At 42.7% G+C, this 25,922-nt stretch overlaps 1 protein-coding gene and 1 pseudogene across 1 annotated transcript; both read left to right on the forward strand.

The window, feature by feature from the left end:
- The first annotated feature begins 1,965 nt into the window (after window positions 1–1,965).
- Window positions 1,966–2,913, forward strand: OR2V2D (olfactory receptor family 2 subfamily V member 2D). The gene has a single exon (NM_001389804.1). It carries the CDS (start codon window positions 1,966–1,968, stop codon window positions 2,911–2,913), a length of 948 nt encoding a protein of 315 aa, NP_001376733.1.
- A 17,772-nt stretch (window positions 2,914–20,685) lies between these two features.
- Window positions 20,686–24,350, forward strand: LOC112447512 (EP300-interacting inhibitor of differentiation 1-like; annotated as a pseudogene).
- Window positions 24,351–25,922: the final 1,572 nt, after the last annotated feature.

Here is a 25,922-nt window from a genome sequence, read left to right on the forward strand (position 1 = left end):
GGATGAGATTGGTCATGGGGTTAATGCTAGCCCACTAGTGGACTGAACTGAGTCACAGTCTCTGGCTGCAGGACCCTAGGGGTTCCTGAGCTAGTGCCAGCACACTCATGTGTAGGGCCATGAGCTGGGCTGCCTGGTGGACATGGCCATGTCTCCTGGTAGCCATGGATTCAAGAGGTCTTAAGGCAGCCTGTCAATTGGTAGGTGGGGCCGTGTCCCTGCCTGGCTAAGTGCTTGGCCTGCAGTGTCCTAGAGCTCGTGTGGACAGGCTGTGAGTAGGGCTGGATCCTGATGCTAATAAGCTAGAGGGAGGATTCCAAAATGGTACTAGTCAGCATGAGCTCCTAAAAGTGTCTTCCACCAGTGCTTATGTCCCCAAAGTGAGATCCAGTTACCTCCTGCCTCTCCAGAGACTCTCCAACACCAGCAGGTTGATATGACCCAGATTCTGATCAAATTACTGCATCTACCCTGGGTCCCAGAGTGTGTGAGATTTCTGATGTATCCTTTAAAAGTGAAGTCTCTATTTCCCACAATCCTCTGTGACATCTGAAAGTAAACATTGACAGCCTTCAAAGCCCAATGTTCTGGAGGCTCACCTTCCTGGGGCAGGACCTGCAGGCTGAGGAGCCTAATGTGGGGTTTAAACCTGTTACTCCTTGAGGAAAATCTTCACAGTTTTAATTATCCTCCCATTTATGGGTCATTCATCTCAGTAGTTATGATCTTGACTATATCGAGTCATCATCTCCTACTTGTCTCCTTATGGTTCCTTCTTTATATCTTTACTTGTAGAGTATCTTTCCTGCTAGATTCTGATCTTTCTTATCAGCAGTTGCTCTCTTAAAAGTTATTTCTTCAGTTGGTCATGAGGGGAGATGAGCCTAGGGATCTCCCTACTCTGCCATCTTGTCCTGAACACCCCCACTCAGTTGTTTATAATTATTTATTTTTTATTTGCCTTGGGTTCAGATATTATGAATATCACCAAGGAAGCTTTATCATTTTATTAATAATACGCATTACTTCTTTTCTCAATTTGGTTTTTGTCCATGTAAAACCAGACCATGTCTGTTCTTTTATACAATAAGATATTTAGAAAAAATATCTGGACCATATATCCAGGAAATATCTAGGAAAATATCTGGGAAAATATCTTTTCATTGACATGTGCTGTGCTGTACTTAGTCTCTCAGTCGCTACTCTTTGTGACCCCATGGACTGTAGCCTGCCAGGCTCCTCTCCATGGAATTTTCCCTGCAAGAACACTGGGGTGGGTTGCCATTTCCTTCTCCTTGATTTCACAGTACTCTTGCCTGGAAAATCCCATGGATGGAGGAGCCTGGTGGGCTGCAGTCCATGGGGTAGCGAAGAGTCGGGCATGACTGGGCGACTTCACTTTCACTTTTCACTTTCATGCATTGGAGAAGGAAATGGCAACCCACTCCACTGTTCTTGCCTGGAGAATCCCAGGGGCAGGAGAGCCTGGTGGGCTGACATCTATGGGGTCACACAGAGTCAGACATGACTGAAGTGACTTAGCAGCAGCAGCAGCAGACATAATTTACCAAGTCAATGTGCTCTCTGATAAAAGGCTCAGTGTAATATAGTAAAGCCAATACCTTCTCTGTTGAAGGAAATTGACCAAAAACCTATGAAAGATAAAATAATTCTTTCCATTCTTATTGACACAGATACATCCCAATACAGCTATGTAGTCCAATTCTGTATACTAGAAAGTTTCCTGTTGCTATGTTGGGGATATGAAGGGTTGCCTGCTTCAATGTCCCAAAGCTTATGTTGTTAAACATTCTTGAGTTACAAACATAACAGCTGCCTGAAGATGTGGAATATAGAGGAAGCTGAGGAATATATAGAGGAATATAGAGGAATTTATAAATAAATTTCAGTCAATCCAATATTTTTTGTCCATGTTCTCAGGTGACCAGGAACATCAGCTGAGCCATGGAGATATGGTTGAATCAATCATCTTCAGATGACTTTGTCCTCTTAGGCATCTTTTCCCACAGTCCCACTGACCTTGTTCTTTTCTCAGCAGTCATGATGGTCTTCATAGTGGCCCTCTGTGGGAATGTCCTCCTCATCCGCCTCATCTACATGGATTCTCGACTTCATACACCCATGTACTTCTTCCTTAGTCAGCTCTCCCTCATGGACCTGATGTTAGTCTGCACCAATGTGCCCAAGATGGCGGTCAACTTCCTGTCTGGCAGGAAGTCCATCTCCTTTGTAGGTTGTGGCATACAAATGGGTCTTTTTGTCTCTCTCGTGGGATCTGAAGGGCTCTTGCTGGGACTTATGGCTTATGACCGCTATGTGGCCATTAGCCATCCACTTCACTATCCTATCCTTATGAGTCAGAGGGCCTGTCTCAAGATTGTTGGGAGCTCCTGGGCCTTTGGGATAATAGATGGTTTGATCCAGATGGTGGTAGTAATGACATTTCCTTTCTGTGGCTTGAGGGAGGTGGACCACTTCTTTTGTGAGATGTTATCCTTAATGAAGCTGGCCTGTGCAGACACATCTATTTTTGAGAACTTTGCTTTTGCTTGCTGCATCATCATGCTGTTTCTTCCCTTCTCCATTATCGTGGCCTCCTATGCTCGCATCCTGAGAACTGTGCTCCACATGTGCTCTACTCAAGCTGGTAAAAAGGCTCTGGCCACATGTTCCTCCCACCTGACAGCTGTGTTCCTCTTCTATGGGGCAGCCATGTTCATCTACCTGAGACCTAGGAGCTACCGGGCCCCAAGCCATGACAAGGTGGTATCTATCTTCTACACAGTCCTTACTCCTATGCTCAACCCCCTCATTTATAGCTTGAGAAACCAGGAGGTGATGGGAGCCCTGAAGAAGGGGCTGGACCATTGCAGAATTGGCAACCAAACCTGAACTTCAGGCCAGATATTGTGACTCTGTGATGTTGGATAAATAAACTCTATGTGAGGTTCAATTATCTTATTAATAAAAGAATCATGAAACCTGAAGCCTTGGAGAGGTCTTTTTCAATCCCAAGGAACTATTAGATGACTCTGATTGGAAAAAAAATAAAAAGGCTTTCCCCTTCCATTGTTTTTGAACTGATCATTTTGTTTAAAATGGAATGCAGGATTTTGTAAACTCAAGAGCAGTGTGGAAATAAGACATTGGGATTTTGGTCTCTTAAATTGAAATTGTTCATACTATCAGAGACTGCCCTGACCCTAACTTCCTCACTGGTAACCTCCACCATAGAGTCAGAGCCTGCTGCTGCTGCTGCTGCTAAGTCGCTTCAGTCGTGTCCGACTCTGTGCAACCCCATAGACAGCAGCCCACCAGGCTCCCCTGTCCCTGGGATTCTCCAGGCAAGAACAGTGGAGTGGGTTGCCATTTCCTTCTCCAATATATGAAAGTGAAAAGTGAAAATGAAGTCTCTCAGTCATGTCCAACTCTTCGCGACCCCCTGGACTGCAGCCTACCAGGCTCCTCTGCCCATGGCATTTTCCAGGCAAGAGTACTAGAGTGGGGTGCCATTGCCTTCTCCAGAGTCAGAGCCTACTATATGCCAAACACAGTGCTTTGTTTCTTCTATGTTTACAGAGGTATCACTTGTGTTTTATTTATATGTATAACACAGATATACCCTCACACTACTGTCTTAGATGAAATACTTCTAGATGACAAAAAAAGAAGTTAGTAAAATTCTCTAGAGAATGTGAATGCTTCACTCTAGTACCAGAATCATTATAATGACTTTCTCAAAGAATAAAAATGCAGTCTTTTAGATTCATGATGAAAGAAGTAAGTACTTGCTTATTGGTATATTCACATAAAAATATGCATAAATGTTATATATACATATATGCAAACTTCCAATGAAATCAGTCATTTTTTAAATTTATTTGTTTTTAACTGAAGGATGATTGCTTTACAATATTGGTTTGATTTCTGCCACACATCAACATGAAGTAGCCATAGTTGTATATATGCCTCCTCCCTCTTGAAGCTCTCTCCCACCCCGCTACTCCTTTTCCTACCCCTCTAGGTTGTTAGAGCTCCAGTTTGAGTTCCCTGAGTCATATAGCAAATTTCCATTGAATCAGCCATATTTTATCATTTCAGTTTCTATCAATAAACTAGGAAAATTAGCTATATTATTTTTCTTTGGGGGATTAAGATTGAAACATAAATGGGAGAATTTGATCTGTTATTTCAAATTTATTTTCACACACTTTTATTTGAACCACTGGGATTATTTGTACTCATATAGCTAAGCTCTGGACTAGCTCTTATACACATTTGCAATAAAACCATCTTTTCCTGGGGTAAAAATACTCTTAGTTGCATGCAGACAGAAGAGAAAGGATAGAACTGGGTTCTGGAAGTTGGACCAAGCCACAGGAAGGCATTTGCTCTGTGTTCTGTTTTCAGGCTTGGAGAGAATGGAGACTAGAGAATGTCATTAGCAATGACACTAATAGTAATTATGATTCTTAGGACCAACCAGGGAGAGCTGACTTGATGACTCAGTTTAATGTCACCATAAACATTTCACGGTGAACATCATTCACTTTTTGCAGGCAAGAAAACTGGACCTCAGATTAGTTAAGTCACTTGTCCTCATGCCCCAGTTTTCCTCTCCACATCCCCCAGGGAGAGTTTGTTGGAGCAGCTGAGATGAAAAGAGAACTTTGCAAGAGGCTTCCTTCTGTTGGAGTTTAATTTGCAAACTGAGGGGAATGATGTAGCATGTGTGGAGTCTCTGGAAATTTGTGAAAACAGAAGTAACTTTCCTTAGTCACATCAGAGGGGAGAATGATGGATGGCAGTGAGGAGTGGCAGAGAATAAAATCTCTGAGCCCGGAGGTGGACCTGGCCCAGTGAGGCATTTTTTCCACTTCCTCACTGGCTCCCAGTAACAGGCACCCCCTCCTAGTCCAGTCCACTCCCACAGTGTTCCCCTCATGGATGAGGATGAAAGTCCTCCTCGTGCTATAATTTTTGTTTCTGGAAAGCTTTTTCTTACCCCTAAATATTCTGCCAGAGTTTTAAGATGAAGCTCTCTCAGGTTTTTCTGGGTTCCTTTTTTCAGATCTATTTTCTTCCCATTTTAACCATCAGTACATTTCTTCAAAATGTTTCTACAACCCTGTGGATGAGCACCCCAAACATCTCCATCAACTCTTATTTTCAAATGATAAGAGGAGATATTCTAGGGGAATTCTGACTGTGCAAGACTTTCTTTCTTCTGGAAATTTCTCTATTCTACCTTTCCTAGGCCCCTCCCTCCAGTTCAGGCCCATTTTCTTCAAGGTGATGAAGATAAACTGGTTTACCTACAAACCCAACTGACTGATCAGAGCAGCCCTCCCTGGATTGTGGAGTCAGTTCACCAAGGACATTGTGCCCCAGATTGGAACAATGCCCCCTGACTCTCTGGCACTTCCTGGTGTTATTGACTAGAAAGTTTCTATAAAACATTCTCCCTTTTTTAATATGTTCATTTACCATCTCTGTCATTGGATATTTTAAAATGTTCTTTATTCATTATCTTAAAAACTGTTAAGTAAAGTGTAAATTGATACAACCACTATGGAGAACTGTATGGAGGTTCCTTAAAAAATAAAAATGAAATTACCACATGACCCAGCAATTCCACTACTGGGCATATGCCCTGAAAAAACCATAATTCAAAAAGACACATTTACCCCCCACCAATGTTCACTGCAGCATTATTTACAATAGCTAGGACATGGAAGCAACCTAGATGTTCATCAACAGATGGATGGATAAAGAAGTTGTGATACATAAGCACAATAGAATGTTACTCAGCCAGAAAAAGGAGTGAAACTGAGGCAGTTGTAGGGAGATGGATAAACCTAAAGTGTCTCATATAGGGTAAAATAAGTCAGAAAGAGAAACACAAATATCGTATATTAATGGATATATATGGAATTTAGAAAAACAGTACTGATGACACTATTGCAGGACAGGAATAGAGACACAGACATAGCAGACATAGCAAACAGATTTGTGGACACAGTTGGGGAAGGAGAGGGTGAGATGAATTAAAAGAGTAGCACTGACATATATATACTACCACGTATAAAATAGATAGCTAGTGGGAAGCTGCTGTATAGCACAGGGAGCTCAGCTCACTGCTCTGTGATGACCTAAAGCGGTAAGATGGGTGGGTGGGAGGGAGCTTCAAGAGGAAAAGGATATATGTATACTATAGCTGATTCACATTGTTGTACAGCAAAAACTAACACAACGTTGAAAACCAATTATCTTCCAATAGAAAATAAATAATAAATAAATATATAAAAGATAAACTTGATGATTAAAAAAAACTGTTAAGGGGAGGATTGAACCACGCATCCCTTTTCTGGATGAGCTTGTCAAAGTTTTGGGGTTTTGTACAGACAAAAACACAATTCTTGCTCTTGTTGCGAGCAGGCTGGTGTCAGTGAGAGCTTCCTGTCCCCCACTGTCTGAGTAGGAATGGTATTGAAACCTGAGGAGTTCAGGGTTCCCATCACTTCCTTAGGGTCTTGACTCGAAGGTACCGCTCTTCCCACCTCAAACCATTGGACAACTGTGTGGAAAATGTGATGGCAAGTGTGCGATCTGTGAGTCTCTGTGAGTCCTCTATGCATCCTGCACCCTGATGTGCATATGCAATGTGTATAACTATGGCTGTTATCAGGGATGCTCTGTGATTGGTAGAGGCCTTGAGTTTGATACTGGAGTTCATCACCCAAGAGAAAGAAAGAGATGGTTGCCCAAAGATTGTCAGTTTGGGGAGCTCTAAGGCAGATCTCTTCTTTAAATGCAAAAAGTATGGCTTCAAGAAGAGGCGATTGATGGGCTGCCACTTCCTTTCCTCATCAAACTGCTGCAGCTGCCAAGACAAACGCCTATGACTGCAAGCAGAAAGGAAGTGGAACACAGAGCCTCAGCTGAATTGCCTATTAGTACACTAGAACCTATCCACCCTTTCCTCTTCTCTCACTCAGAAGTGGTAAGAATGGAAAAAAGATTCTTCACAGCACATTCTGGCAGGCGGTATCAGAGAAAAACTGATAGATTAGTTTCATAGTGTTTCTTAAATTCAAGCAAGGCTGTGTTATCCACATCGAAAAGTTCTTTACACCAAAACCCTCTAAAACAGAAGTATCATTTCAGTCTTCTGGTTGAGGAGTTGACTGTGACACTATCTGCAGTGAGACGCATGTCTTACAGCAGCTCTGATAGCAGTTGTCCTTGATGAAACATCTGCAGTGTGGTGGAGAGCTCTAAGAACAATAAATATAGACATTTCATCTTGCAATCATATCACTTTTCTTTTAGAAAATTGAAAACCCTTTCTGCTGCTCTTGTATTTTAAAGTAGCACACTGACTTTTAAAAAATTTTTACTTTCAGTTCAGTTCAGTTGAGTTACTTAGTTGTGTCTGACTCTTTGCAACCCCATGGACTGCAGCATGCCAGGCCTCCCTGCCCATAACCAACTCCCAGAGTTTACCCAAACTCATCTCCATTGAGTCAGTGATGCCATCCAACCATCTCAACCTCTGTCATCCCCTTCCTTTAAATTCTATTTAACTCATTAGTGAATGGGAAAAGTGAAAGTGAAGTTGCTCAATCATGTCTGACTCTTTGCAACCTCATGGACTGTAGCCTACCAGGCTCCTCATCCATGGAATTCTCCAGACAAGAGTATTAGAGTGGGTTGCCATTTCCTTCTCCAAGGGATCTATCTAACCCAGGGATCGAACCCAGGTCTCCCACATTGCAGGCAGACGCCTTACCATCTGAGCCACCACGGAAGCTATCAGACAGTAAAACCAGTTCTAAAAGCAACTGAGTCTGCATGGGCTATCAGAAATTTTCCTTTAAAAAATCAAAGAATATTAGAATAAGATTTCTAAGGTACACAAATGGTGAAAGTCCTATAAGATAATAAAACCATAACCTTTATAGCTGTGTTTTCTACTGGACATAAATCTACAAGTTAACATGGAACTTCACAGGGCCTGGCCTTAAGTTAAATAGCAAATATAAACACATACAATAAGAATTATTTTTCCCTATCATCCTTCTAGCATATATCAGCAAATGCATGAAAACAGATTCTCAGTTTTTGCTGCTATCAATGGAGAATCAATTATCAGTCATGTGCAGCACAGAACTAATCTTTCCCAAGAACTAAAAACAAAAGCAAAGACACAAATACAGAACATCAAGAACAACAAGAAAATGAAAACCAGAGAGCCAGCAAAGAAAAAATTCTTAGCCCCCAGGGAATCATTATTCTGGGAGCCATGCTTGGGTTTAAGCAGCCCTGAGGTACACTTCTTCAGCAAAGTGTACCTGTTCCCTCAGGTGAGTCCACTCAAGCAAGTATATGGGACCTCCAAAGCTGTCCAAGCATAATTTTTTGAAAGGTAAAAACCTGACTCTCATATAAACATAAAAGAAACATGTCAAGTATTTTTATTTCATTTATATTAATTGATGAAGCAAGCAATAGGATGGTAAAGATGGCTCAAAGAGTAATTGAAGAGTTGAGAGTATGGGCTATCTAATAAAGAGCTGACAGGATAAAATGCTAGGTAAGGTAAAAAACTTCATGACCCAGATAATCACGATGGTATGATCACTAACCTAGAGCCAGACATCCTGGAATGCGAAGTCAAGCAGGCCTTAGGAAACATTGCTACAAACAAAGCTAGTGGATGTGACAGAATTCCAGTTGAGCTATTTCAAATCTTAAAAGATGATGCTGTGAAAGTGCTGCACTCCTAGGATGACCCAGAGGGATGGGGTGGGGAGGGAGGTAGAAGGGGGGTTCAGGATGGGGAACACATGTAAACCCATGGCTGATTCATGTCAATGTATGGCAAAAACCACTACAATAATGTAAAGTAATTAGCCTCCAACTAAAATAGATAAATTTTTCAAAAAAGAAAAGAAAGTGCTGCACTCAATACACCAGCAAATTTGGAAAACTCAGCAGTGGCCACAGGATGGGAAAAGGTCAGTTTTCATTCCAATCCCAAAGAAAGACAATGCCAAAGAATGCTCAAACTACTGCACAATTGCACTCATCTCACACACTAGTAAAGTAATGCTCAAAATTCTCCAAGACAGGCTTCAACAGTACGTGAACTGTGAACTTCCAGACGTTCAAGCTGGATTTAGAAAAAGCGGAGGAACCAGAGATCAAACTGCCAACATCCGTTGAATCACTGAAAAGCAAGAGAGTTCCAGAAAAACATCTATTTCTGCTTTATTGACTACACCCAAGCCTTTGACTGTGTGGATTACAACAAACTGTTGAAAATTCTTAAAGAGATGGGAATACCAGACCACCTGACCTGCCTCTTGAGAAATCCGTATGCAGGTCAGGAAGCAACAGTTAGAACTGGACATGGAACAACAGACTGGTTCCAAATCGGAAAAGGAGTACGTCAAGGCTGTATATTGTCACCCTGCTTATTTAACTTATATGCAGAATAATCATGAGAAACGCTGGGCTAGATGAAGCACGAGCTGGAATCAAGATTGCCAGGAGAAATATCGATAACCTCAGATATGCAGATGACACCACCCTTATGGCAGAAAGTGAAGAAGAACTAAAGAGCCTCTTGATGAAGGTGAAAGAGGAGAGTGAAAAAATTGGCTTAAAGCTCAACATTCAGAAAACTAAGATCATGGCATCTGGTCCCATCACTTCATGGCAAATAGATGGGGAAACACTGGAAATAGTGGAAACAATGAGAGACTATTTTGGGGGTTCCAAAATCTCTGCAGCTGGTGAATGCAGCCATGAAATTGAAAGATGCTTGCTCCTTGGAAGAAAAGTTATGACCAACCTAGACAGCATATTAAAAAACAGAGACATTACTTTGCCAAAAAATGTTCATTAGTCAAAGCTTTCCAGTAGTCATGTATGGATGTGAGAGTTGGACTATAAAGAAAGCTGAGTGCCAAAGAATTGATGCTTTTGAACTGTGGTGTTGGAGACAACTCTTGAGAGTCCCTTGGACTGCAAGGAGATCCAACTAGTCCATCCTAAAGGAGATCAGTCCTGAGGGTTTATTCGAAGGACTGATGTTGAAGCTGAAACTTCAGTACTTTGGCCACTTGATGCAAAGAGGTTATTGGAAAAGGCCACTTGATTAGAAAAGACCCTGATGCTGGGAAAGATTGAAGGCAGGAGGAGAAGGGGATGACAGAGGTTGAGATGGTTGGATGGCATCACTGAATCAATGGAGATGAGTTTGGGTAAACTCCGGGAGTTGGTGATGGACAGGGAGGCCTGGCATGCTGCAGTCCATGGGATCGCAAAGAGTCAGATACGACTAAGCAACTCGACTCAATTGAACTGAAAGTAAAAAATTTTTAAAAAGTCAGTGTGCTACAGAATAATATGTTAAATCTTTGGGATTATTTTTTCCATCTGACAGAAATTTACAAGTTCAGGGTAGAACCTCACAATGTCTAAGCTCTAATCAAATAGTAAGTAGCAAAGTCAAACATACATATTAGAATATTAAATAATCCTTTGACAATCCTGTGAAACACAGATACTGAAAGGATATGCCTAGAATATTAAATAAACCTTAGCTGAGCTTGTGAAACGACATTGAAAGGATATGCATTTATCCTCAAGCCATATTTCCAAACTTTGGATGACTTTTAACTCAGAGCTCAGATGATATTTAAAGCCATGAAACCAGATGAGATGGTTTATGAGTTGCCTAAAACTAGGAATGATTAAGCAATCCCTCTACCTTTTTGTGTTTCCGCAAATGGCTAAGGGACTAACCATGAAAGACAACTTCATTCTCACATAGTCTAAGAGCTGCCTCCGCTCTTCCTCAATGACTTTCTTGTTTTACAAAACCCCAGTTTTCTTCCTCTTCTTTGAGACTTTCCTCATTACTAAACATTCTCTGTATTATAATAGTCTGAATAAAATAATCTCTTTATCTTTCTAGTGCATTTTGTCTTTGACAATCACTTAGGCATCATAAAGAAAGAAGAATCTGCTTTTTCTATGAAGCCCTCCATTCTTTGCCCCATTTCCCCAACTGCATTTTCAATGTAAATTATTGTATTCATTTTTAAAAGGTAATAAATACAAAACAGAGAAAAAGACATACAGTGAAAAATGTCTCCTTTTCTCCTCCTCCTTCTGCTGTCTATTTCACCTCCCAAAGCAACAATTTCTTTCATTCTTTTCAAGAACTTCAGTGTGTTCCATTGTGTGGATGAACCACAATTTATTTTACTGTTCCCTATTGATAGCCAAACTTACTCCTTGGAAGAAAAGTTATTACAAACCTAGACAGTATATTAAAAAAAAAAAAAAAGCAGAGACATCACTTTGCCAACATATATCCATCCGGTCAAAGGTACGGTTTTTCCAGTAGTCATGTATGGATGTAGAGTTGGACCATAAATAAGGCTGAGCACCAAAGAATTGATGCTTTTCAAATTGTGGTGCTGGAGAAGATTATTGAAAGTCCTATGGACTGCAAGGAGATCCAACCAGTCCATCCTAAAGGAAATCAGTCCTGATTATTCATTGAAAGGACTGATGCTGAAGCTGAAACTCCAATACTTTGGCCACCTGATGGGAAGTGCTGAATCATTGGAAAAGACCCTGATGCTGGGAAAGACAGAGGGCAAGAGGAGAGGGGGATGACAAAGGATGAGATGGTTGGATGGCATCACTGACTCAATGGACATGAGTTTGGGTACACTCCGGGAGTTGAGATGGACAGGGAGGCCTGGATTGCTGCAGTCATGGGGCCACAATCAGACACAACTGAGTGATTGAACTGAACTGAGAAGTCAGTGATCAAGAAGCAAAGAGGCTTCAGGTAAGACCCAGATAGGATTACAGTCAATATCTTGTAATAACCTCTGTGGACAAAGAATGATGCCTGCCATATCAGTAAACAAAGGATATCACAGTCATCACCGATTTCAGGCACCTCGAGGGAGAGCCGTGAGGGAACTCAGGAAAGAAACAAAGAATGCCTGCCATCTAGTGGTTACCAGTCTGCAGCCACCTCTCAAGGGTGCAGCTTTAGGAATCTCAGGATGCGAAAACATAAGATACTTGCCCCAAATAGCTGAGTTCAGTTCAGTTCAGTTCAGTCGCATAGTTGTGTCCGACTCTTTGCAACCCCATGGACTGCAGCATGCCAGGCTTCCCTGTCCAACAGCAACTCCTAGAGTTTGCTCAAACTCATGTCCATTGAGTCGGTGATGCCATCCAACCATCTCATCCTCTGCTGTCCTCTTCTCCTCCTGTCCTCAATCTTTCCTAGCATCAAGGTCTTTTCCAATGAGTCAACTCTTCACATCAGGTGGCTGAAGTATTGGACTTGAGCATCTTCTTTCCAATGAATATTCAGGGTTGACTTCCTTTAGGATTGATGGTTTGATCTCCTTGCAGTCCAAGGGACTCTCAAGAGTCTTCTCCAGAAAAATGTTATAGTTAACCTGAGATATCTAGTTTATTTTTATTAACAGTAACCTTTTATTCAACCATCTGCTTTTTGTTGCAAAACTCGTATTTCCAAGCTCCCCTCTTGCCTCTGCAAAGAAGTTTTCTCAGTGTTACTTGAGATGCTGCCTCCCAGGCTTGATGTCCTAAAAATGTCCACTGAATGAAACATATCTCTCAACTTTTAGGTTGTGTGTATTTCCCAGTTGACACCTGTAGTGGAAAAGAATCTGATATATATCAGATATCATGATGTATATATTATATATAATGATATATATATATATAATGATATATCATATATCAAACACAACATTGTAAATCAGCCGTACTTCAATTTTTTTTTAATTTCAAAGAAAAAACAAGAAAAGAAAACCCAGATAAGGAACACCCCCACCCCACCAAAAAATGCTGTAGGCTTTTGAAATATAACCTCTGAGGCTCCCTCCTGTTCATCGCAGCACTTTACACCATTCATCTACATTTTGCTCCCTGAATCCTTGCCTTTGAGGACTAACTGATGAGAACATTTCTGGTACATTCACCACAACTCTGTCCTAATGGGAGTAGGGTGAGGAAACCTGAGGGCAGTTTTCCCAGGCCCTCCCTGTCTTCAGGGACCCCATGTGGGTCCTTTTGAGACAACAGCTGGATATGTCCCAACCCAGAGCAAAGGAACCAGTAGTTGGAACAGCTCTGGTGACAGACTACTTCTTTTCTGAACTTCTATGTCCCAGGCCCAGGCTGCGTAAAATGAAGAACAATGGTGGGGAGGTGTTGGGGCAGTTTAAGGCTGGTGCCTCGTTACATGTCACAGAGGCCAACTTTGCCAACAGTACTCAGGCAGTCCAGAAAATGACCTCTTGATTTTGGCCTTTCAGTCACCCTGATAATGGACAGGATGCTCGGCAGAGACATTATTGGAAATAAGACAAATCTAAATGCCACAAGAGCAGGGAATTTCAGAGTTAGAAGGGACTTTTCAAGATCAACTTATTCTGCCCTCTCATTTTACAGATGCGAAAACAAGCTCAGAGATGGGGATGGATGGCTGGCATCACAGAGCATGTCCCCACACTCCATGCTCAGGTCTCCCAGGCCGTGCAGCCCTGGAACTGAATCCACATGGAGTTCCAAATAGGCAGAGACCAGCCAACATAGTTGTCCCATGGATGCCAGACTCAGAATGACCCTACCTGTGAAACTTCCAAAGCAAAGCTCCCCCCATTAAGTCTGGATTGCACCTCTGTGCTCAATTTGACCTCTGGGGGTCAAAAGGACCTCAGATCTCTCAGGTTCCTTTCCAGGGTGCCTGAAGGCCAGGAGAAATGTCAAGGGAACCAGAGGTTGATCTCTGAGCATCAGAATATTTCCTGCCTTATCAGTAAACAAAGGAAGTCACAGTCATCAGGGATTGCTGTCATCCCAAGGGTGAGCCCTGAAGGAACACAGGAAGGAAACAAAGAATGCCTGCCATCTAGTGGTCATCAGACTGCAGCTACTTCCTATGGTGAACCCTGAGGAAACTCCAATATGAAAACACAAGATACTGGCCCCAGACAGCTGAGGAGCATATAAAAGGAATGATTTCAGTGAGTTCAGACTCTTGCATCTTCCCATGAATAGAAAAGTACTACATTCCTTAATTTTGGATATCTGGTTTTCTTGAACTAACAGTCATGTTTTGATGTTCCACCTACCTGCCCTTTGTTGCAAAACTTCTGTATAACTTAGCTCCCCTGCGCACTCCTCAGAGAAATGCTTTCAGGGTTACTTGAGACGTTTTCTCCAGGGCTTGAAGTCCTAAAACTTCCCACCAAATAAAACATGATTCTCAAATTCAGGTTGAGAATATTCTTCAAGTCAACACCTCCATGCCAGGTGAACTCGGTACATGGGGAGCTAGTCTGAAACCTTCTCCAGAAAGCTGTTTTCAGTCCCCGGGTGGAAGGTGTCACCCGCTTCCCACTCCCTCTTTTGTCATGTGCTTCATCTTATCCTATCCTATCCTATCTAATTTGGGACATCATATTTACAGTCAGTTTTGAAAACCAGTGAACATAGCTAGCTCCCTCTGATCCTCAAACCAGCCCTAGGAGGGGATGATTCAGATGATGCTCCCATTAAACAGCCCTTCAAGGAGAGAAGTGTGAGCCATGGCATGTCAGTGTAGAAAGGAATGCCAGGGGGACATTCTCCTGGCAACAGAGAGGGGAAGTTCCTGCTCCTATGATGGGAAGAGCAGCAACTGTCCTCTACCCTGGAGCCCTGGCAGATCTCCCTGGAGCTGTTGCCAAGGACATGTGGCTTCCACCAGATGGGTGAGTGCTCCCAGTGGGAGTAGCCAAGACTCCAAAGCAGGGAGGGACTCTTTCTATCGAACTTGCATCCTTGGTAAGTTTCCAGCAAGACCAGGGACCTTTATGTCCCAAGGAATGCTTGCCTCTCCCAGCAGCTCTCTTGCTGAAACTTTCCTGTTAATGAGCCTGGAGTAAGGCACAAGGAGCAGGGAAAAGGAGAGAGAAGACTCTGCACTCTGAGCAAGTATACCTGAAGCCTGAGGAGCAGGTTTCAAAGGGACCCCAGGATGACCTCAACCCTCCTTGGTCCATGTCCACCTGAAAGAGCTCCTAAAAGAGCTTTCAGAGTGAAAGGCTCAGGGCCATCTGCTTTACATAAGTTGTAACAGTTAAGAGAAAAGCAGAAGCTTAGGCTGCAGGAAAATGGGGCAACTACCAACACTTTTAATTTTTCTTTAGTATCCTTGATGATAATACACAGAAACCTCGGCCCAGCAGCCCCCCACCCACACATCTACCCACTCACATCAGGCCGGTGTGTTAGTCCCCTCCACTGTTTGTGATCCCATGGACTGTAGCCTGCCAGGCTCCTCTGTCCATGGGATTCTCCAGGCAGGAATACTGGAGTGGGTAACCATTCCCTTCTCTAGGGGAATCTTCCTGACTCAGGGATCAAAACCATGTCTACTGCACTGCAGGCAGATTCTTTACCTTTGAGCCACCAGGGAAGCCCAGGCCCCCCTTTTGTCTTTCATTGTTCTAATCCCTCCCAGGGCTTCCTCTGGTCCTACCTCAGATGTCCTCCTCCCAGCCATCCTCCATTCTTGCTGGTCTGTATATTGTGTCTTCCTGTTGTGCAACCATCCCTCCCCCAACCCCTCTGATTGTAGTGCTGGAGAGCAGGGTACTCCTCTGTCTCCTTGCCTTCCTGCTGTATCCCCTGAACCTAAAACAAAGCCTACCCTGGCACACCTGCTGATCCAGTAAGCATTTCTCAACTTGTGCTTTGCACTTGTTAATTCGTTTAACCCTCCTCATCACCCTATAAGAACACTACTATCATCTGTTCTGCAGATGAGAAATCTGGGACCTCCAGATGATGGCTAACTTGTTCAGGATCCACCCTGATGGTGAGGATGCAGAGGGGAGGCCTGACACCACCCCAGGTGGGAGTAGTCCAGAAGTCACACACACTCTTAACACTACAACTTCTCTGCAGTCCTAAGTGCTTATAAACAGAATCCTTTGAATTTTAATTTAAAAAGACAGTTATAGGGACTTCCCTGGAGTTCCAGTGGTTTAAAATTCACCTACCAATGCAGGGGACACAGGTTTGATCCTTTCTCTGGTGAGATTCCACATGGTCAATTAAGCCCATGTAGACAGCTACTGAACCCCTACTCCGGAGACCATGGTCACAACAAGAAAGGGAACCGTACCTAGAGAGCAGCCCCTGCTCACTGCAACCAGAGAAAGCCCAGTGAAGCGACAAAGCCCCACGCAACCAAAACAAAATGACAGTTAGAGCATATAAAAGGTGAAAATCTCCTATTTGTTCAAGCACCAGTAAATAGCTTTCACATCATGCACAAAACATCAACATAAACTGGCACGTCGTGCAGACACACCATGGGGTGTGTGCTCGTTTTCACCATAAACTGGATTTTTTTATTTCTGTGACATTCAATTTTCATTTTTTAAACTATCTCATGGTAAGTTCTCTGTTTTGGTAATTTTATGTTGGATGACTTCCATCACTCTCATTCAACTTCTGCAATCTTACAATGGCTGCTCACTTCATTTAATTGACATTTCTTTAAATGTACTCATATCTTTGTTACTTATATAACTACTCTAGCTTCATCGCAAGCAATACCATCAATAAATTTCAACTTTCAAGGTGCAAGATACACACCTGCAAGCTACATTGAAGTGTTACATGAACAGTTGTCTCTGGGTCATTTAAGTAATTTTGCACACTACACTTGTCACCCGTGCCATTCCCTGAAAAATGCCTGCACACTGTTGTGGCTTTGGTTTTTTGTTTTAGCATTTCATAACAGCTTTCTTGAGGTATGATTAATGTGCAACAAAGTTCATTCACTGTAAGTATACAGTTTTGTGATTCTTTACTCAATCTTTTTTACAGATTTCTGCAACTATCACCACAATTCAATTTTAAGTGTTCCATTATGATAAAAATTTCCTACATCCCCATTTGCAGTCAATCTTCGCTCTCTCCTTTAGGCACAGACAACCATTGGTCTGCCTTCTGTCTCTATGGATTTTCCTTTTCTGGAGATTTCATATAAATGGTAGCACTGGAATTGTCGTGTGTTAAGTTTTAACTCTGCTATCAAAAAGTCAAACACAGAGTTACCATTGCCTTCTCCGCAGAGTTACTATACAACTCAGCAATTCACTCCTAGGTACATATCAAAAAGACTAAAAGCATGTGTTCATGCAAAAACTTACACGTGTAATATTCATACTAGTATTATTCCTAATAGCCAACAAGTGGAAACAACCCAAATGTCCATCAAATGGGTAAATAAAATGTAGTACAGCTATAAACAGCTTCTCAGGTGACGCTAGATAAAGAACCTGGCTGCCAGTGCAGGAAACTTAAAAAGATGTGAGTTTGATCCCTGGGCCTGGAAGAGGGCATGGCAACCCACTCCAGTATTCTTGCCTGGAGAATCCCATGGGCAGAGGAGCCTGGTGGGCTACAGTCCGTAGGATTGCACGACTAAAGTGACTTAGCACGCACTCATAGCTATACAGTGTGATATTATTCAGCCATAAAAAGAAAAAAGTGAAAGAAGCCAGACACAAAGGCCATATCGTACAGGCTAGCTCTCTTCCTCTTCCCCAGTGCCAGAGATGACTCAGCATTATTCACAAGACTCTTCAAGGCCACAGCAGATAAGAGGGTGGCTTGGTTTAAGGCCCTGCTGTGTTGAAATTCTTTATGATTTGGTCTTTGAAGGTGGGCTGCCATCCATGGGGTCGCGTAGAGTCGGACATGACTGAAGCGACTTAGCAGCAGCAGCAGCAGCAGCAGCAGCAGGACAATGAAGCACATCTATGAACAGAGATCTATGCACTGTTGTGCATTATGTGTCCCATGTTCCTTGCCACCCCATTTGTACACAATCAACAACATCTCTTGGGCCCACAAGGCATGCTAATGTTAAGTCGCTTCGGTCGTGTCCGACTCTGTGTGATCCCATGGACAGCAGCCCACCAGGCTCCTCCGTCCACAGGATTCTCCAGGCAAGAATACTGGAGTGGGGTGCCATTTCCTTCTCCATAAGGCGTGGGAATTCAGTAAAACTCAAAGTCGAATTCAAGGTAATCTGTTAGCTTAGGACTGAGTAAGGAGAGACAAGGAAAGAGAAAGATAGGGAGACCCACTACTCCTTCAATCTTTTCTTGTCAGTAAGCAGAAGGTAGAATGTCATTTCAAGAAGTGAAATAAAAATAGTTGAGCTAGTTTTGTGTAGTGCTTCCACTGTTACAATAAGAATGAAGTACCTGTGCGTTTATGAGCTACCAAATGAGGATCTTTTACCAAATGGCAATTCTGTATTTGAGTGAAATGTTCTTTTATCTGCATTTAAAACCAGCATTGCATAATAAAAAGGTGAATAGAAAGCCCATGCTAATAATTTAGGTTTTTAATTTTTCTTTACTTAGAATGACATTGACTAGCAAAAGAAAAAACAAACAAAAAAACAAAATCCACCATGACAAGTCATGAGCAAGACCACAGAAGAGTGGGAAAGCCTTGCATTTACGGTTTTAGCTTTACTATCTTTAACTTTCTTGCTTGTTTGAACAAGAGTCCCTACATTTTTTATTTTTCTTTTTTTTTTTTTTTTTTGCTCTGTGCCCTGCAAATTATGTAGTAGACCCTGTCCTTGAACCTGTGACCCATTATTCTCCGAGCATGCACCTCCAGCAATACTCACTGCCCACCCCCCTCCCCGCCCACCCTGTCCCACCCCACTCCACCTGGGGGCCACAGGTGAGGTCTGATGTAAGAATGCACCTGCGTGCACCAGAACCATGAATGCTGCCCCTGCTGCACTCTGACTCTCCCATGTGCCTGAAAACTTGTACTTCTCCCTTTGCAGCTTTCTGCCTCTCCCCCGCCCCCCCTCCATTTAGGGCACATTCACTTGTCTCTCAGTATGAAACCCTATCTTCCCCACGAGTCCATGAGTTCTCTAAGGCACACATCCCTTTATGCTTAAGATCTAGAGCAGGGCCTAGAACAGGAGCAGGTCACAGAAATGTACGAATGAACTGAGTATATGAGTGAATAAAAAGTAAAAGTGTGGGTTGCGATAATCCTTCATTCCTTCAACAAGCAAATTCTGACCAGCCCATACTCTTGACGAGGGACATTTCTTGCAGAAGTAGACTTAACTCTAGCCCTGACCAGTCCCAGATGGCATGCCAGTTTCCACCAACTTCTCCCCAGTGTGCTAGTGGAGACCACCAGCACCTCTTTGCTACTTTACAAGTGTGAAACTCTCCCTAACCACCCTGGGTTCTGGGCCCTCCTGGTTCTTGGAAAGTCACTGCTCTTTTATTAAAGGGGGTTGTGTTCCACCTCTCTTGCACTATTTCCAAGAGTCTCAACATTTTTGGGATCGTGAACCCCTTGGTAAGTCTGGTGAACATTATGAACCTTCTCTCAGAATCATGTTTTATGTGTACAAAATACATTGCATCTTAAAGAACCCAATTCTACTGAAAAGAAAGAAAGAAAGTGAAGTCGTTCAATCTTGTCCAACTCTTTGCGACTCCATGGGCTGTAGTCCACCAGGCTCCTCCATCCATGGAATTTTCTAGGCAAGAGTACTGGAGTAGGTTGCCATTTCCTTCTCCAGGGGATCTTCCCAACTCAGAGATAGAAACAAGGTCTTCTGCATTGCAGGTAGATGCTTTACCATCTGAGCCACCAGTTACCATTAAATCAATTTTCAGTATAGAAATAAATATACTGCTTTATTAACACACTTAATAACAAGATCCAGAAGCATATCTAATAATTATCATAATTTTTTTAAATACTAAGGAGCATAAAGGATAAAAAGTATTTACAACAACTGTGATGAGATGTGAAAACATCTGCAATTTCTATTGGCAGTGAAGTCACAGGTCCTGTTAATCCTGCTGGGGTATGTTTCCTGTATTAAGAATGGAAATAAAGACTCTATTTCACTTAGTGATTAGGAAAAATATGAATTCTGTTCTTTTTTCCCATCCAGGTTCACAGAACCGCCCCCTCACCTCCAAAGAATTCTCTTCCAAGATTGCAACTACCGCTTATTGGCAGTAGAGGGCGCCAACAGCAAGGGGTTCCCTCTGCCTGTTGGGAATAGAACCAGAACAGGCAGAATTGAGTCCTCAAGCTTTGACAGAAGAGTTTCCTTCTGTTAAATCGTGAATATCATTATTAGAAAAACTAAGAATGCTCTTATCTAGATGACCGTTATTTAGCTAAAATTATTATTTTAGCTAAAAGATTCATCTAAATGATTTCTTCAATGAGACAAGACATTACCCACACGGTTTGAAAGGATTCTATCCAGGTGATAGAGTTTGTCATGCCGGGTACCTGCTCACCTATTACTTTCTGGTTTCCCCCCTTGTTGCTTAACATCCATCGCCAGTGTCAATTGTGTTTTATTTCTTACTGAAAATTCTGGGCTTTGTCCACACATCCCTTTGAGCTTGGTTAATAGAGTAAGCAGAGAAGAAATGGACAACTTTCTGATGTTCTGGAAGGAGGTGTTGTGGGGGTTCCTGATGAAGGGTATATCAACAATCCTGAAGAGAGATGATGGCGGCAATAGTGTTGGATGGAGCTACCCTGTGGGCTTGTGAGTTGAACAGCGGGAAGGATGCTGGCAGCACTTCCTGAAGGCAAAGAAAATGTGATGTATCTATAGACACAGGTTCCCACAATGGTGCCCATGCCTAGTATAATCCTTTTCCCATGAGTGGCTATGACCGGATGTCACTCCCAGGATCATGTTACGTTTTATAGAAACAATGATTTTGCAGAGGAAATTAAGGTTACTGGTCAGTTGGCTATGAGCTAATCGAAAGGGGAATCATCTGGCTGGGACTGACTTAATCGGTGGGAACCTTTTCAGTTCAGTTCAGTTCAGTCGCTCAGTCGTGTCTGACTCTGCGACCCCACGAGTTGCAGCATGCCAGGCCTCCCTGTCCATCACCAACTCCCTAAGTTCATCCAAACTCATGTCCATCGAGTCGGTGATGCCATCCAGCCATCTCATCCTTTGTCGTCCCCTTCTCCTCCTGCCCCCAATCCCTCCCAGTGTCAGGGTCTTTTCCAATGAGTCAACTCTTCGAATGAGGTGGCCAAAGTATTGGAGTTTCAGCTTTAGCATCAGTCCTTCCAAAGAACACCCAGGACTGATCTCCTTTAGAATGGACTAGTTGGATCTCCTTGCAGTCCAAGGACCTTTAGAAGAAGATAAAGTCTTAGAGAGGCCTTACAGTGACCTCAAAGGAGGAGTAAACTGCCCTACTGTGAGATGGCCAGTGAACCAGCAGAGGGGCTCTTAGAAGAGCCCCCAGCCAACAGCTAACAGGGAAATGGGGATTTCAGTCCTACAACAGCAAGGAACTGAACTCTGCCAACAGCTAGTGAGGATGGGATAGAACCTGAGCCTGCTGCCATGTAGCAGCAACAGCCAACACCTTGATTTTACCTGGTAAGCCATGAGGAGAGGACCTTGCTAACCTGTCGCCAGGCTCCTGACTCACCAAAACTATATGGTAATAAATTTGTGTTGTTTTAAGCCACTAAATTTGTGGAAAATTTTTATGCAGTAATAAAAAACTACTGCAGTGGTTTTCTCATTAACTCATATTCTTTATAATTTTTGTGCAAAGATATCTTTGTTATGTACTCTTATATGTGCAAAACTCATAAGTGCACAACTAAGTGAATACATGTCTGTGTCTGTGTGTCACCCAGATTAATACAGAACATTTTCAGCACCCAAAACACTTTCCTCATGTCACTTGTCAGTATCAGTACTTCCTTCCCCACAGTAACAAAATTTCTAACCTCACCACTGATTAGTTTTACTCATTCTTGAGTGTCATATGTATGAAATCAACAGAATTCAAACTGGTTTTTTGTTGCTATTTAGTCACAAAGTCATGTGTTGTTGTTTTTGTTTAGTTGCTAAGTCTGACTCTTTGCAACCCCGTGGACTGTAGCCCACCAGGCTCCTCTGTCCATGGGATTTCCCAGGCAAGAATACTGGAGTGGGGACTTCCCTGGTGGTCCATTGGGTAGAACACCGAGCTCCCAATGCAGGGAGCCTGAGTTTGATCCCTGGACAGGGGACTAGATCCCACATGCTACAACAAAGGCCTGGCACAGCCAAATAAATAAAAAAATTTTAAAAAATACTAGAGTGGGTTGCCATTTCCTTCTCCAGAGGATCTTCCCAACCCAGGGTTCAAACCTGGGTCTCTTGCTTGTCAAGTGGATTCTTTACCTCTGAGCCACCTGGGAAGTCCGTACAAACTGTTTTACATCCAATTTATTGTGCTCGATATTAATGTCAATGAAATCATTCATGTTGTTGTTTGTAGCTGTAAGCCTGTCTTAGTCTGTTCAGGCTGCTGTGATACAATACCACAGACTGGGTGACTTATAAACAGAAAAAAATTATTTCTCACAGTTCTGGAAGCTGGAAGTCTGAGATCAGAGTGCCAACCAAGTCAAGTTCTGGTGAGGGCCGTTTTTCAGACGGTCAGTCAGTCTGTTCAGTTGCTTAGTCCTGTCTAGCTCTGTAGCCCACCAGGCTCCTCTGTCCATAGAACTCTCCAGGCAAGAATACTGGAGTGGGTTGCCATTCCCTTCTCTAGGGGATCTTCCCGACCCAGGGATCAAACCCACGTCTCCTGTATTGCTGGCAGATGCTTTACCATCTGAGCTCTCAGGGAAGCAATGTGTAGACAGCAAAAGCTCTGCTGCTGTCAGGGGCTGTGGTCAATTAATGATTCCGTGTAGTTTTACAGACACATTTTCTAATCCACACTGAGGTCCTCACTGTAGAGCAGAGGAAGGCCCTGTTATTAAAATGATTGAGAGGAAGTTCGTGTTATTAATATTAAAACAAAATACTTAGCCGAGGCCATCTCTGCAAGCCCATGAGGCCTGAAATACACACATGTTGGCTGAAAAACAGACAGCTATACAGTTCTAAAAATCACACCATCATCTTTACATTAAGGTTTAACATAAGCACCAAGAACACGGCCACACAATGCCGCAGTTATCTCAGTGTAGTCTACTCTAGCATTGGTAACCATCCTGTCTTTCAATCTCCCATTCAAAGTCAGGGGCCAGGGGCAGAAATCTGGCTACTTTTTTCTTCTAGAAATTGAGCTTTCAAGTGAAGTTTTGCACTCTGGGAAATGTGGGACTGTGCCATCTAGATTCTAGATTCTAAATTAAAGTTGAATATTCATAATCAGGAAAAAAAAGACAAATGAGATTTTGGAATGTTTAATGACACAAAATCTGTCATTTTTTTAAATGACAAAAATCTGAGTTTAAAAAAAAAACTTGTCTCAAAGCATAGCTCCCTTCTTAGTATAATCGCCTTTTGGGAGGTTGAGCCACTTGCACAATATTGGAAATGTACGATCAGTCTCAGCTCTATGAAGAGAGTATTGACATGCAGACGGATCTGATACATGGCAAGACTGACCTTCCGCAGATGCAGGTAGGCAGCTGGAGCCAGGAGCATCCCCGAACCACCCACAAAGGAGAGCTGCCACAGCCGACCAGGAGGCCCAGTCGAGCAGGAGGAGACACAGCCAACGGCAGAGCAAGAGAGGGACCAGGGTTTTGCTAACTGGTCCAAGTCTGGGGAGCAGCCAAGCCAGATTGCCAGCCCTGGCTTCGAGAAGAGGGGTGGGGGTAGGCGGACACAAGGAAGGCTGGGAATTTGATGACTAGGACTATCTGGAAGAGGAGCAATCAAGTGGTGCAGATTACAGAATTTCAGCAGCCCTTGAAGAAGCCAATAAGATGTTTCTGAGAACATCCTGAGCAAGAGAAGCAACTCTGGATGGTGGGTTTCAGATGCATTATGAGAAGACCTCGTTTCATCAGTTGGCTTTTATCGAAGAGCTTTTTTCCACTCATGATTGTCAATCATTTGACTGAAAAACAATGATTAGGTTATCTATATGATAGTAGTTCAACGATGCTATAAGAGGAAACTAGTCGGAAAAGACCCAGCATTCCATTGTCTCTAGGGTTCATTCCAAATAGTTACTTGCCAATGCTTCAATAGTAAGTTTCCCCTTGGTCTCATGGCGCCAAGAATTGAACCTGTGCCTTTGGTAGCAATTCCAAAGAGTCCTTTCTGCTAGTTCAGTTCAGTTCAGTTTAGTCGCTCAGTCGTATCCGACTCTGCGACCCCATGGACCGCAGCATGCCAGGCCTCCCTGTCCATCACCAGCTCCCGGAGCTTACTCAGACTCATGGTGCCATCCAACCATCTCATCCTCTGTTGTCTCCTTCTCCTCTTGCCCTCTGTCTTTCCCAGCATCAGGGTCTTTTCCAATGATTCAGCACTTCCCATCAGGTGGCCAAAGTATTGGAGTTTCAGCTTCAGCTTCCAATGAATATTCAGGACTAATTTCCTTTAGGATGGACTGGTTGGATCTCCTTGCAGTCCAAGGGACTCTCAAGAGTCTTCTCCAACACCACAGTTCAAAAGCATCAATTCATTGGTGCTCAGCTTTCTCTATTATCCAACTCTCACATTCATACATGACCACTGGAAAAACCATAGCTTTGACTAGATGGACCTTTGTTGGCAAAGTAATGTCTCTTCTTTTTAATATGCTGTCTAGGTTGGTCATAACTTTTCTTCCAAGGATCAAGCATCTTTTAATTTCATGGCTGCAGTCACCACCTGCAGTGATTTTGGAGCCCCCAAAATAAAGTCTATCACTGTTTCCATTGTTTCCCCATCTATTTGCCATGAAGTGATGGGACCAGATGCCATCATTTTAGTTTTCTGAATGTTGAGTTTTAAGCCAGTTTTTTCACTCTTCTCTTTCACTTTCATTAAGAGGCTCTTTAGTTCTTCTTCACTTTCTGCCATAAGGGTGGTGTCATCTGTATATCTGAGGCTATTGATATTTCTCCCAGCAATCTTGATTACAGCTTGTGCTTCATCCAGCCCAGCATTTCTCATGATGTACTCTGCATAGAAGTTAAATAAGCAGAGTGACAATATATAGCCTTATACTCCTTTCCCGATTTGGAACCAGTCTGTTGTTCCATGTCCAGTTCTAACTATTGCTTCTTGATCTACATACAGATTTCTCAGGAGGCAGGTCAGGTGGTCTGGTATTCCCATCTCTTTAAGAATTTTCAACAGTTTGTTGTGGTCCACACGGTCAAAGGCTTTGGCATAGTCAATAAAATAGATGTTTTTCTGGAATTCTCTTGCTTTTTCATAGGTCCAACAGATGTTGGCAATTTGATCTCTGGTTCCTGCGCCTTTTCTAAATCCAGCTTGAACATCTGGAAGTTCATGGTTCATGTACTGCTGAAGACTGACTTGGAGAATTTTGAGCATTATTTTGCTAGTGTGTAAGATGAGTGCAATTCCGCTAGGCCACCAGGGAATTCCCCAGACTGAGGGTATATTGAGAAACCTTTGAAGATTCCACTTTGTGCTCTATCCAAGTTGTGGTTATCAAAGGCTAAATTTGTAATGTAAGATAAACTGAGTATTCTTCAATATCTCAAAAGGATAATCAAGCCCCCAAAGACATATGTATCATGTGTGCTGTATCCAAAAATGTACTTCCAAGAGCATCTGAGATTTTGCTTGTACTTGTATCTTAAACGTTTAGAAAGCTACTGTGATCTGTAAATCAAGAAAATTCTTTGTCTTGACAATTTTTGAAAGTCAAAATTAAGACTTCCTTAATGAAGTTTCAAATTTTATACATTAAGATGTTTGTGAAAGGAAACCAAACTATTTCTAACATCTTTATACT

This window comes from Bos taurus, chromosome 7 (assembly GCF_002263795.3).
Source record: "Bos taurus isolate L1 Dominette 01449 registration number 42190680 breed Hereford chromosome 7, ARS-UCD2.0, whole genome shotgun sequence".
Lineage (NCBI taxonomy): Eukaryota > Metazoa > Chordata > Mammalia > Artiodactyla > Bovidae > Bos > Bos taurus.